At 38.7% G+C, this 15,219-nt stretch overlaps 1 protein-coding gene across 2 annotated transcripts in view; it reads left to right on the top strand.

Annotated features, from left to right (window-relative positions):
* usp31 (ubiquitin specific peptidase 31) overlaps positions 1-15,219 on the top strand; it is a 44,776-nt gene that overhangs the window by 3,978 nt on the left and 25,579 nt on the right. For both annotated transcript variants that reach the window (XM_067420576.1, XM_067420577.1), the window contains exon 2: positions 8,012-8,149. In XM_067420576.1, the coding sequence (XP_067276677.1) occupies positions 8,012-8,149 (138 nt within the window). The remainder of the gene's footprint in view (positions 1-8,011; positions 8,150-15,219) is intronic.

Genomic DNA, 15,219 nt, shown 5'->3' with positions numbered 1-15,219 from the left:
CTTAATAAGTTGTAGTTTAAAAAAAAAAGGGGGGGGGGGGGGGGGGGGGGTGCAACATATGAGTCTCGCCTAGGGTGCCAGAAAGGCTAGAAACGGCCCTGATTGCATGGAGTGTCAGAAAGTTGTGGCCACAAAACAAGAAAACACCACCAATTTGTCTGATCACTTAAAACTTTACACGGCACCACAAAGCTCTTTAGGACGAATACAAAGCAGGGCTCGACATTAACGCTTGTCCGGGACATGTGGGTGTTTTGAAGGGACAAGTGAAAGAGAATTTGACTTGCCTGACAGACAAGAGCCTGATTAAAACAAAAAATAACTAGTGAATCACCAAAATGCAAGAATGTTTGCGCATTTGTGTAAGTGGCGAACGATAATGGATAATAATGAACTGACGATAATAAGGTCGCGCTGTTGACGCTCGTGCAGCCTCTCGAGGAGAAATTACAACACGAGTGTTTTCCTGAAAATCATCATGACTGTAAATGACACTGATTTCATATGACAGTTCCATAAACAACTAATTAACATTAACTTAAAGTCACTTACATTTTAGATGCAATATTAAGTGTTTTTGTTCTATTTCAGCAGATAATCGTTCACAGCAGATCCGTAACGCGTCTCACTCACAGCAACAAGTGTTACTGAATCGAATCGTTTGAATGAATCGTTTGAATGAGAGTGACTCACTCATTAAAACGGTCACCTGCTGGCACCTACTGGAGGTTTAGTTTCATGTTTACACATACTTTCCAACGTTTATTTTTGTCACTTGTAATGAAGCTTGCTTATTAGTGAAATTATTAATATCATGAAATGGTAATTATTGACTTTAGCCTGGATTGATGGCTCTCAATATCGCAATATATATCGTTGGGGGAAAAAAATATCGCAATGTAATTTTTTTCCAATATCGTGCAGCCCTAACAGAGACGGACGTCCTGCTGTTGCTGTTTCTCCTGATCAATTTATTTCAGCCTCCGGATCTGATTCTGGATCATATCTATTAGCTGAGATCGATAGCGATGGGCTTCTCCACGCTTGAGGACGTCATTTTGCTCTCGTCATTATTTAGCTCCGCCCACAGGATACGCCTCCAGGCGCTCGTTTTTTTCCGGAAAGACTCGGTACAGCCTATATTTCTTTTATAAATATAATGAAACTAAAGACATTTTCGGAGATATGAAGGATGCAATACTACTCTATAGGTACTCAAGATTGACATGAGATTGACTGAAACTGAGTGTTTCACCCCCCTTTTAAAAACAACAACAACAAAAACCAGATATGATTAATATGAAAACATAACTTATTATTCATTGTTTTATTTTTTTAACTAAACATTCACTTAGTCAGCATGTTGCTGCCCTGGTTTTTGACCATTCCCTCCTCTTATTGCTATAATAACTACATGCCAGTGGGAACATCCTTATAGAGATCACATTATCAATCATGTTATCATTTACTAACCTTTCACTCCTCAACAGGTTGGGATGACCAAAATCTAATTTCATGATACGAGTAATTTAATTTTTTTTTTTAATGTAATTTTATAATTATATAGATTTTAATTGTATCTTTGTTTTTAAAAATAAGCAAACATTAATCACACAGAATATTAGGTCTGTCTTTAGACCTGCACGGCTCTCTTTACCTCAGCTGTACACGCTCAATAAAAACATATCCGACTGTGTTTACCTGAATACTCGCCAGACCGTGCTTTTTACATATTTTTAACCATTCAAACCCAAACAATATTCTGCTAAAGAACTGAATGGCGATTGCATGTTGTCTGAAAGGTGTGCGACGCGGAGGGGGCGGTCGTGTGCGTTGGGTCCGCAAGACCCCATTTCTCCTGGCGGTGTGCAGCGGATTTTTTGTAATTCCGCGCGCAGCTCCGCATCCGAAGATGAACAAGTTCTCGGCGAATCTAGCCGAGCATGACGTCTCATCATACCGGCACCCAGTTTGCACATACAAATTAGGTGCTTATATTTACAAAATTAGCCTAAAAAGCAGAAATATGCAATTTTAAAGGGATCCCCTGGTGTTGAGACTTGTATGGCTTAATATAACATAAATTATGTCTCTTACTGAAATATGTAGTAGAAAATCCATGAAAGTGGATTATTTATTATCTACGTTATTTAAAAAAAACGATTTTATATTTGGCCCATGGGCGGCGCCATTTTGTTTGCGTTCTAGGTTGATGACGTAGAATGGTTGAACTCCTCAATCAGCTGGCGTTACCCGTAGCTATTTTTACCACAACGCAACTCGAAAATTGTTTCAGAGTTAAACAAAACCAAATAATTGCTTTGTAATTATACTTAAAGGCACAATATGTAATGTTTCAGCATTAAAAATATAAAAGATCACTATATCTATGTTATATATTTTTTAAAGTTGTGTGTTTACATTATCCCGACAGTTCCAATTAACTTCTAAATCCAGAGAAATTAATATTTTAATTCGAAGACACGGACCGTGTCTTTATTTCCGTTATGTCGCCAGTCTTTCACGTCATATCCACGTTTGCGTCTTGCTTCCTGCGAACTCGGCGGAACCGTCAAACTCAAAGAGGAACACTGACAGACAGTATAAGGGGAACCCCCGTATAAAAAAGTCTGTATGATAATGGATCATGACTACTCTTTGCCTGTACGTTTTGCCAGCTCAACAAAGCGCAAATGTACGGGTGAAAAAAATGACCCGAGAAGATTTTGGGACAGTAGAAGAAGCAAGAGACGTGTAAACCTTGGAGAAGCCTTTGAAAGATGGCGAAATCTTCGTGACAAGCTCGGACTGCAGAGAGATGCTGATCTCGCTTGCGTTTTAATAAACAGGTCATTTAAGTAACCATTCAGCTAACATAATAATCATATAATCATAACATGCTGTATGTTTGCATATTGCATAGCGATCTTGACCACATTGAGACGCGTTTAGCTGAATACGTATACATTTTGTATTGTATCGGCTTTTCAAACAGGCGGATTCTCTGTTTTTGGAGACTGAAAGAGCTATTTTTTAAAAAACTGATTCAAAAGTATATTTCTATCCGTATATTTGGTGACACGATGATGTCATGTGTAAAACGCAGATGGACGAGCTATTATTGGTTTTATATGTAGCTGGAGAAAGTAACGTTAACTTCATAAGGTAATATGCCACTATCTTGGTCAATTAATATAAGGTGACCGTCACTTTTATCATATGTTAATACTAGCTACATATAATATTGATTTAATAATGATCTACTTATTCATATATCTCTGAGTTCCAAAATAAATGTTTATTAGAATGATTGATGAACGTGGGGAGCGACACAGCGCGTGTTCCAATGAACAACGTATTGCTGGTGCTGGTTCTCTCATTTACTATGTTTTATGTTGGTAATGATAAACTAAATTGAAATTTATTTCCTTATTGAACAGTTGATATACAGAATGTTCGACAATCGCGGATGCCATGTCAACATATCTATAATTTGAGTAACTCAAATTATGATGCACGGTTAATATGTCAACATAGCCTACCAACTTATAGGTGTGTTGACATAGCGACCGCCCACACAACATTCTGTCTCGCACATTATCTAACGTTACTGATAAGTTTGTTAAGTAACGGTAGCTCGCTGCTATTTCATTAGATTGACATTACATAAAGTGAAAAGCCGTAACTAAACTTAACAATAATAGAGATGTAATGTAACAATTACCTTGTCAGTGAACATGTTTTCTGCTGGAGATGCCAGATTCGCTGGTTGACAGTGGCAATAATGACAACAACTCCCATGAGCACACGCACTTTCCCGACGTCATCAAAGTACGTCTGTTGTTATTATTTTGAATGAGTGACCCCTAGTGGCCAAAAGTTGCATACTGCACGTTTAAAACACACTCAAACATACATGTGCACACGACTGTACTCTCTTTACAGACTCACAAACACACACACCAACAAATCGGCGCAAATTCACACATACGCACTGCGTGCACGCATACATCATCCTCATTCACTATTCCCTGTGTTGATATCATAGATAGACAGTTGATATGCAGTAGATTAAAGGTAATGCCTAATGTGACCAGCAGAGGGAACTATCTAGGTAGGACGATGGGATAGGGGAACGTGAGGAAGAGAGGCAGGATGTTTTGGTTATGATGTTGGTTCGTGCATTAAAGTTTGAGCACACATTCAGTAATTTAAAACCTCAATCTTTAAACTTTCATCTTTAAGACACGAATAATATTCCCTACTTTTGTTCACTAATACAACTCGGAGTGAATGAAGATGAGTGCGTGAAGTCGGACAGCTGTTGTGTGTAAATTGCGGCGCAACGTGAGACTGAATGAATGCACTCGAACATGTCCACTATGGTTTCGGACACCACTACAAATGGCCGTCCCTTCAAATAATGCCCTATTTCAGGGTATAGGGGGTCAATTTCAGATTCAGCCCCTGTCGTGGAGACTGAGCAGCCCAACATCTCGATTGAGACAGCTGTCAGTGTGTGCGCGCCTGCCACACACAAATCATCATGTTTGTGACTTTGTGTAGGTGAGGTTGTGTGCACATGTATGTTTGAGTGTGTTTTAAGTACAAATACAAAGCAATTCATTGGTTTTGACCAATAACTCTGAAACAATTTTCGAGTTGCGTTGTGGTGAAAATAGCTACGGGTAACACCAGCTGATTGAGGAGTGCAACCATTCTACGTCATCAACCTAGAACGCAAACAAAATGGCGCCGCCCATGGTCCAAATATAAAATCGATTTTTTTAAAATAACGTAGATCTTTCATGGGTTTTCTACTACATATTTCAGTAAGATACATCATTTATGTTATATTAAGCCATACAAGTCTCAACACCAGGGGATCCCTTTAAATAAAGATCCATGTTTAACCAAATAAATAAATAAATCACGACACTTAAGTTTAGTGAAATTAGGAAATATTTAAGAGATCGTTAATTTAGTGCATATTTTGTTCTCATGTCACAAGTAATCATATCAAGCAAAGGTTTACTGAGTTTTACACGATTATTTTGTGGTGTGGTTTTTGGTGAAATGTACTAAAATAAATCTCATCACCTGTGTACATTAGCCCACTTCTTCTCGACGCTTTTTCCTGTTGGTTATAGAACAATTACTCCAAGTCGCCCTCAGTCGTTTCAAAGAATAGCACAACGGCGAGCGCGTCAAGTATAAACGCCTCGTCCGTTTGGGGAGGAGCGCGCGCAGTCAGCAGAGGCTCGTGCAGCGGAGCTAGGCGAAAGCGTAAACAAGCCTTCGTGCGCGAATATTTATTTTTCTTTCTCTGTCATGCGCTGCCAGAAGTAGGACATTGGAAGTAGAAGAGTTAAATATATATGTGCGTATATATTTAACTCTTCTACTTCCAATGTTTAGTGAATGGAGAAAGCAGAGCTCTGCACACGTCACCTGCTGTCAAACATCCACGCAAATGAAGAAATACAGCTCATATTAGCGCTGTCCTCCTTAAAGTACCGGTACTAATAAATTTCCATATCGTACCGTTTGTAATAGGAGGATATCGCAATACTTTTCTAGTACTGTTCTGGTATATAGTGCAACCCTACAGTGAACTGAAGTGAACAGGTCTTCCCCTTGTGAGCTGGAACTTCATTAAAAATAAAGTTCAACCACTCATGCCTAATATTAGGATCTGAAGGAAGCTTATGCAGCAACTGTGTTCTTCCACAACCAGGAATAGTGCAATATCTTTCTTGATGTATTGTTGTTGACCCGCTGCTAGCACAAGCCCGCCATAGTCGGTGGACGGAGCTACTGAACTACATGTGCTCATTATTCTGTAGAGGCAGTGTTTCGTCACGCACTGACATCGGTAGAAGCACAGGACCGTTTGCTGAGCCTGGTGTCTATAAAAGCTTTTCCTTGACAAGGAAGTTTTCAGCTCTGAAACTTACAGGATAATCTTATATTATCATGACCTTTTATATATCAAAAGTTCAAGAGAAAGTTGATTTCTCAATCCATCACTTCCTTAAAGGGTCATGAAACCCCCCTGCTGCAGCGGTGTTTTTTCACACCTTCAATTTGAAAAGTCTTGTTAAAAGGGGAGTGGTCGACTGTGAAAAGGTGGGATGGTATTGTGTGGAAAGAGGGAATGGTTTGCATAAATAGGGGAGTGTCAGTAGGTTGATTAGCGATACCAACAGCAGCAGTTACAGCGGATCTGAGACATGTTCTTGGTTCACGTTGGCATTGTTTACAACAGTGAGATTAAATGAGGGAGGAGTACAGCGAATGAGAGAGCTATGAGTGCCGTGCAGCAGAGATCGCAAATCATTCAGCAGTTCATCTTACATTCAGTTTGGCAAGATGAACAACGCGCCGACGTGATAAGAGAACGTGAACCCCAACATGCGATGTGATAGATATGTGTAATTCTAGATCGGGGTAAAAGCGAAGGGGTTTGAGGCTAGTCTCAACCGCGCATCTGAAGCACAGAGCGACGCGCGCTGGGTTGCCGTGACGATCCGCGCTGTCTATCACTCGGCAGCTAAATCTATATTTGTCCAAATATGCACGTTTCACTAAGAGCCCGAACACATGCGGTTTAGTGCATGGCTGTAACGACTAATAAAACGGAGAGGACGTGGCTTTTGTTCATTATCCTACAGATTACAGATTGGTTATTTTGTACTCCTGACATAAATTAGATAGTCAACGCTTGCAGTTTCGGCGTGCGATTGCTCAAGTTAATTTTACTTTACCGAGCCTTTGTAGCAAAGGCTTCCACAGACGGCGCCGGTTACAGTTCGCTCGGCGCCCTTACGTTACTTCATATCAGCACAACGCCTAGCTTTCCTCTGTGACTTTTCCGCACGCTGCTTCCAAAACTTCCCCACCATATCTCTACAATAATGATGTAAGACGAGCCTGACAGAAGTGACTGTCTCATGCATATTAAATAAATTATCTTGCATGCATACTACAGCGCAGGGATTGGACTGAATGAGCTTCATGTCATGAATATATATCGAGAATCGCTCGGAGCGGTCGACGTCAGCATGTGCCCAGCAGCCCATACTTGGGCCGAAATGGGCCGAAACCATTTGTGACGTTGCTCCGACTAAGCTTTTCAAACCGGAAGACAGAAATCGCTCTGAAAAATGCAAAAATAACTCTTTTCACATATGAATACCATTAATGAGTACCCTTAGTGTTTCCAATGATGTGCAGCCTATACATATCTGTTTACATCTCAAAAAAAGTGTTTTGGGGTTTCATGACCCTTTAAGTGTCTATAGCCTATTTACTGGTAAATATTACAGTGAACAAACATCACCGACAATGGCAGACCAAGGTAGCTCTGGCATAATATCAATAACACTTCTATAAATAAGTTAAAGTTTTTTTTACAGTTATCGATTTATCTCTTAACTACCGAAAAAAGGTACCGTTGGGTATCGGTACACTGTAAAAATAATTTGTTGGTTTTTGTTGGTTTAACTTAAAGTTAGTAATCTGGTTGCCTTAAAATTTTGAGTTTATTGAAATTAAAAATTTGAGTTGATACAATGAAGGAAATTTGTTTAATAAATAGAAACTCAAAATATTTTTGTATCTGCTGAACCACATAAAAAAATTGATAAATCATGAAAATAGCACTATTTGGCATGTTTCACTGTGTGATCAGAAATCAAACACACAATTACCCAATATGCTTACAAAATCTTTTAATAATATTTTAATAAAGGTTGTCAAATCTCAAAAAAATTTCATTGTATTAACTCAATTTTAATTTCAATTAACTCAATTTTAAGGCAATGCAACCAGGTAACTTATTTTTTACATTTTTTTTTTTTTTACAATGTAGGGTTTAAAACATAAAGTTAACCCCTAAAAAGCTAAATTTTAAACACTGACTAGTAGCTTTCTATATCTGATCTCACATCTGAAACATTTGTGCCTTCTTGTTCCAAGCTTGACTAATATTCTGTGTGTGTTTTGGTAGAATGCTGTGGCCAAGAGTGCCATGCAGTACCGGGGAAATGCACAGCACGACGCACAGGAGTTCCTTCTCTGGCTACTGGACCGTGTCCATGAAGACCTCAACCATCTTGTACACCCTAACATAAGAGCCACTATAAAGGTATGGCTGATATCATAGTGCAGTGACCCAACGTTCTGCTGGTTCATAGCTACTTGGTCTAAAGCCCTATTCGGACGGGATTAGATTAACATGGGGACATGGGGGTAAAGTCATTTTACCTCATGACGTCTGTAATATTAATGGCCAATTCGCACGGGATAAGACATCTCAGTAAAACTAGCAGAAGTGGGAGGAGTAACTCGCTTTACGCACCTCCTTGACGTCATGTGCGTATGACGTTACCGTTATAACGTGAGCAAACACACAACCTGAGCGCCAGTCTGAACTCCGTCTCCAATATATATGTGTGTTTTAATAAACAGTTAGGTCCAGTCTAACGATTCTGATTGGATTATGTTGGTAATAGACACTTTCCTACAGCTAAAATGTGTTGTGCCTCTAATAAGTGCTTTTGATCTTCTTTTTGCTTTAAATGATATGGGGAAAATACCGGACATTTTCTACAGATCTGTCCCACCACCTACAACGCAACCGAATACTTCAAGCGCCTCCAAGGTCGCAAAATGCGCTTTTTTAAAAACTTTTAAACAGGAAATGACGGAATTTTACCATACATTTTTACAGCAGGTCTATTCGAACGGGATTAGTATTACCCGGGGTCATTTTTCCAGACCTTTTTCCAGAAGGTAAAAGTCTCGGTAATCTTTACTGACATTGTCCGTAATGATTACCGAGATGGCACATTCGGACAGGACTAAAGTCACCAAGAACCTCTTGTTATAATTACTTTACCCCCACGTCCCCATGTTAAACTAATCCAGTCCGAATAGGGCTAAAGGATGTTATACGTTCTCCTCTTGAAGTCAGCTGAATTTGGAGACTGTTAACCACTCTTGCTGTTTACAAAGGTTGCACAGAATGGGTTTTTTGTATTGACAGGCCCATAAAAGCTTGAGCTTTCAATCGTTTAAATACCAGAATAGGAGAAGAGCCAAACGTGGCTGGATTTATAGAGCCATTCTGCCCTGGAATGACAGCTAGGAGTCTCGCATCAGACATCAGTCTGACAGGGCAAAAGAGTTTAGGGAACTTAAATTCTGCATTATATATCAAATACATAGGACATTAAGTCACATCCTATGGCATGTTTGGAGGAGGGCTCATTTGGTTTCTTTTTGCAGTCTGTGGTGTCCTGGTCAGGGTCAGCCACTTGCATCCTCGCATGAGGTCATTCAGCTTGTCTGACTGATTTAGATGTACGTTGTGGTTTCCTAGAGATTGTGCCAAGGAGCACAAGGCTGACAGTTTCCTGGCTGACTGACTGCTCTGCCCCGGAGAGCCAGATGCTTTGCTGGAATCTTAAACATATAAAATAATGTCAGTCTCTCAGATTATTAATCACTTACACTGTCTTGGGGGTTTATTTATTTACTCAAGCGCTTCCTTAATGGTAAAGCATAATCAGATTCACCTTTACTCAACAGTTCTCCTGTGCGCTTTTGTAGGTATCAAGTTGCAGATGTTTTCTGGTCTAAATGCTGGATTTTTAAAGGGTTAGTTGACCCAAAACTGAAATTTCTTTCATTAATGACTCTCCCTAATGTCGTTCCACACCCGTAAGACCTCCGTTCATCTTCACATACAGTTTAAGATATTTTAGATTTAGTCCGAGGGCTTTCTGTCCTTTGAATGTAAGTGTATGCTCACTTGCTGTCCACGTCCAGAAGGTAATGAAAACATCATCAAAGTAGTCCATATGGGACATCAGTTGGTTAGTTAGACTCTTTTGAAGCATCAACAATACATTTTGGTCAAAAAAAAAAAAAAGACTTCATTCAGCATTGTCTTCTCTTCTGTGTTCCTCAAATAAAGAATCAAATGGTCATGATTCAAGATTCGAATCGCGTGTCAAACTGGCAAACTGCTGAAATCATGTGAAATTGGAGATATGAATCACGAATCAATCTGCTGATTCATAACCGTTTGAATCTTTATTTGAGGTTTGAAAACAAACGCGGAAGAGAAGACAATGCTGAATAAAGTCGTATTTTTTGTGATTTTTGGACCAAAATGTATTTTCAACGCTTCAAAAGAGACTAACTAACCAACTGATGTCTCTTAAACTGTGTGTGAAGATAAACAGAGGTTTTACGGGTGTGGAATGACATTAGGGTGAGGAGTTAATGAAAGAAATTTCATTTTTGGGTGAAGTAACCCTTTAAGGAATGGTCTTGGGTCAATACTAGGGATGCATCGATACCGTTTTTTCAGAACTAATCTGATATAAAAAATTCTGAGTATTGGTCAATACCGATACTAATCCGATACCAATGTTGTTTTGTTTAAAAATTATATGTAAAATTTCTATACCTCATTTTGTTGAACTGATAATCACTCTTTTGTGAGTTAAACCCATTCTACTAAATACAGAGAACTTCATTATAAAGAAAAACAACAAATAAAAAAAAATATATATAATCACAATGACAAAAATACTAATATACACTAGATAATAATAATAAATAATTCAGCAAAAGTTACAAAATCACAAGTGCACAATAATTGTATAAAATCTAAACATTTAGTAGGGAAAAAATAAAGAAAACCACAAAAAGTGAATAAGTGTAGCTCTAAATCTGGTAAAATATTACACAAAATACATTCATGAAAAACAGATTATTTATAGAAATAGGGCCTATATACTAAGAAAATAAATTTATTTAAAATGTATAGCACATCTTTTTAATGAGGCAGAAACATATTATAGATCAAGAAATAGAACAACAGGGTATCCGGGGGGTCTTGAAAAGTCTTAAAAGGTGATAAATCAATTTTGGGAAAATTAAGACCCTTATAAAGTATTAAAAAGTCTTATCACGGCTTTATAAAATCTTAAATTTTGAAAGTATTTTGTTCAAGCTTTGTCAAAAGAGTTTGACTCCATAAAGTATTTATGAATATATTTATTTTCATCCCCATAAGTATTAAAAAACAACGGGGCGCTCAGTCTGAGATCGGCTCGGAGCGCGCGCGCCACGGATGGAAATTAGCACCGCCACCAGCCAAATGCGGCTGATTTAGAGTTGTGGAGGGTAAAATCGCTTCACCTACCGAGCTGTTTCACCTCTTTGTAAACTTTGTTCAATGCATCCGAGTGCTGCCGTATGTGCGCATATGACCAGCCGTTTTCTCCGTCATCACTCGCGTGAAGACGCGCGAGTCTCACAGCGCGCAAATATTGAGTTTTCTTTCAAATCTTGCGCTTAAACGGACAAACTCACACAAGAAGTATGTCAACATGTCCATCTTGATGAGTATCCTAACAGACATAGTCTGAATATGCCTTGAGTGAACTGTATAGTATGCACAGTCGAGAAAGACGAGCATATCCCTGCCTCAGGTCTTAAAGGTGCAGTAGCCTTTACTGCTGCCTGAGTGATGTCCTTATATTTAGTTTGACATTAAACAATGCTATTGATTGAATAGCTTTTGTAAGTTTAATAAGGATTAATCTTTCATTTAAACAGTTAAATATGCAGTTATTTTACATTTGATTACTTTATTAAATTTCTGTACCTTTCTGCAGGCCAGTAGGCCTGTACATTATTATTTAATGTACACATGAGTGAGGTCGAGTTAAACATTTTAGTTTGAATTTTATTTTTCGGTTTTCGGCTTTTGTTTCTTCTTTTTTTGTTTCGGCCAAGAATTTTGATTTCGGTGCTTCCCAATCCCTACTGACAATGCTCAGTATGTTGTCAACACGCTTCAAAGATGCCAGAACGAATAGTTTCATTCTTGGGACTAAAAACCATAAAACTGGTCAGTATGTCAGTATTTCATTGAGACTTGAGATTAAATAAACTGTCCAAGTATTGTAGAGCTTGTAGTATTAATTTGTTAAAAACAAAAAAGTGGCTGGTAAAAACATTGAGTGGTAGACTTTGAAAAAAGTTAATTTCCATCCCTGGCGAGCGCTGTCTAAGGGTGACATCACGTATTTTGCGTAATGCACAGTTAGGTGATGTGTCGCCCTCCATACGTTGTAAAACAGATATGCAAACAATACAAAATTGACCTACGATAGAGATTTTAAGTTTACATTCGACTACAACTGTTTATTAAAGGTTTGTTGCCGATTAGAACTTGAAGTGCGATGAGGTCTTAAAATATTTTGAGAAGGACTTTAAAAAGTCTTAAAAAGGTATTGAAATTAACTTCAGGATTCCTGCATATACCCTGAACAAGAAAGGCTATTACCGTAATAATCTTTCTAGTGCAAAGTATTATAATACAGAGTGGCTCAAAGCGTATGTGCATCCCGTGCGCAAGATGATGCTCTTGAAGCAACACGGCGTCACAGCGCGCGGCAGCCGTCCACATTGAGAAGATCAAAACACAAAGGGTTATCTATCTAGATAGATTATCAACGCGTAGTCTATCTATGCAATGTTTTATTGAGACGCTTCTTTTAACAGTATAACATTTCAGTTACTGTGTGTGAAGAACAATACAATCTCTAGTTGTTTTGATCTAACTGACAAAAAAACCAAAGAAACACGATTCACAGCTATAAATGCCAGCAGACAGTAATTTTTTGAGAAACCATAGTGTGTTATCCACAGATCAAGCATAATAACAGAAACAATGAATAATCTTAGAGAGTTTCATCGTGTTGACCTTTCGTAACCGAACACAGTTTAAAGGGGTCATATAATGCCATTTTTATACAAGTAAGTATGATTCTTTAGTGTCTAAATGAAAACTTTGAAATATACTTTAATTAAAAATTTGTATTAATATTGTAAGAAAACACTCATTTTACCTGGTCAAAAACACCAAGCCATTTCAGTGCATACAGCTTTAAATGATCAATGACCCCATCCCTCTGTTCTGTGGGTCAGCATGTGGAGCTGTTGCCCTTGACAACAGTAGAGGCGAAAGAGAGTCTCTCAGGACAGATCGGTGCAACTTTATCAATATGAACCGGAGTCTGACTCGGGACAAGATGACAGCTCCAGAAAAATTCAACATTTAGGTAGGCCTGGGCGATAAATCGATTTTATGGATTAATTTGAGTTTTTAGTTTACGACGTTTTATGTGAATGAAAATCGGTTTTCTCTTTAAAATTCGCTGACGCTCCCCTCTGGGCTCCCGTAATGGCTCAGCACTCCCCGCGCGCGTTTGCCACAGAGATACACAAACAACAAGGATAGCGTCTAACAACATACAGTGTCATTCGTAATTGGTTCAGTTTTTCACAGAACAATTAACAATACCCCGCTGCAAAGTGTGTTTGAAGTCTGAACGGAACCGCGCTAGGCGCTACTCTTTTAAAGCTGTGCTGACACTAGGGATGGGTATCGTTAAGATTTTAACGGTATTACTACTCTTACCGATACTGCTTATCGGTCCGGTACTTTAACGGTATTCTTATCGGTACTTTTTGAGATTATATATATATATATATATATATATATATATATATATATATATATATATATATACACACACACAATTAACAAAAATACACATTATATAGGCCTATACAGTGCTGTAATTTCAGGAAGAATTCTAGTAAAATAACACTGCATAGTTTATCATAAATAGCCAAAATAATGCGTAATAAAGCTGAAGTTATTTATTCAAGAGCTGTGAGTGATTTTCTCTTTGCATTTGGTTGTTTAATTCGTAGTAATTCATCAGCATTTTTATTAACACCACTGCCTCTTTAAGACAGATGTGCAGCTCTAGGCGACTGATAATAGGCAGATACACTACACTTTCTCCCGACTATATCCATAATAACTACGTCCATTTTAGACACAAACTAAAACTGTTAAACTGTTGTGTTTAAGAGACTCTCCAAGCCGGGATTTTGACATAGATGTTTGTGTACATTTGATCGTTTAGACGCGAGTGTGAAACCGAAAGTGTAATTTGCTCGTCTCGTTGCGGGCTGTTTCGGAGGGCGCGCGCCGACTTGGGAACATCCTCTTGCGCACATTTTTGTGCTTAATCGCTCTTTTTATTATTAAAACGCACCCCACAATTTACCAACAGTAGCTAGACTGTATTTTACAACAATCCCTGATCGTGCTGATTCTGTCATTGCGTTTGAGTTTTATGGAGAAATGACAGCGTGGGCTACTGCTGCAAAGGGAATAGCCTACATAAGTTGCGCTAGACATAAATATTATTTTAATCTTTGGAAGCCAAAATCTAAAATAAAATCAGACTATCACAGATCTAAAGTGTAACCAGGCTATGTTTGACTGTTTAATTCTGTCCTCTGTCGTTTTGCTCGTGGTCTCTCTCTTTCTCTCTCTCTTTCTCCACACGTGTATTTTCAAAAGTACCGACAGAAGAACCGATAACGTCCGAGCTTATCGATACAACGGTCTTTCAAAATTCACCCCCGGGGCCCGTTTAATACCGGTTTTCGGTACCCATCCCTAGCTGACACGAACTCATTATTAATGTGGGACTATGAATTATATTGAGAACATAGAAAGCATGCTGTAATTTAACTTACCCTGTAAACTTTTCATCATTCATCTCAAAGCGTTTCAAACTACACTCACTTCTTCTGGAAGTGCAGCAGGAACACGAAGAGCTGGTAAAGATCTGAGTACAGGAGCAGCTTCTTTGCAAAACCTGGTTTATTCTAACCCTTCGCGGTTCGTGCAGACATATAAGCATTGGCAAAAACAAATCTCAGCCACTGCGTCTTCAGTAGTGCGGATTTAGGAACATCAGAATGACTGCTGTGTTCATTATTACACCGTAGAACAGAAAACCATAATTGCTTGGACGCCATTCTGCTCCAGCGTCTCTACTTATACAATGGCGGACTATGACGACGACAGCTTGAGCTCGTTCAGGGTGGGGTCTGAGTTGAAATTGCTTGTCAATCAACAGTCGTGGGAGGGGCGTCCGACTGTATGACGTCAACAGTGTGACGTCGAACGGCTCTATTTGAGACGGGAAAACATTTAAGGAGATAAAAAAAAAAAACACTTGATGGATTTTTATCGTAATAGGATGGTTGTGTACAGGCACTGCCAACACACAAACAGGCCATGTATCTTAATTTAAGATACATTTA

This window comes from Pseudorasbora parva, chromosome 2, assembly GCF_024679245.1.
Source record: "Pseudorasbora parva isolate DD20220531a chromosome 2, ASM2467924v1, whole genome shotgun sequence".
Lineage (NCBI taxonomy): Eukaryota > Metazoa > Chordata > Actinopteri > Cypriniformes > Gobionidae > Pseudorasbora > Pseudorasbora parva.
Note: the sequence above shows the minus strand (reverse complement) of the source record. Positions and strands in the feature narration are given on the sequence as shown.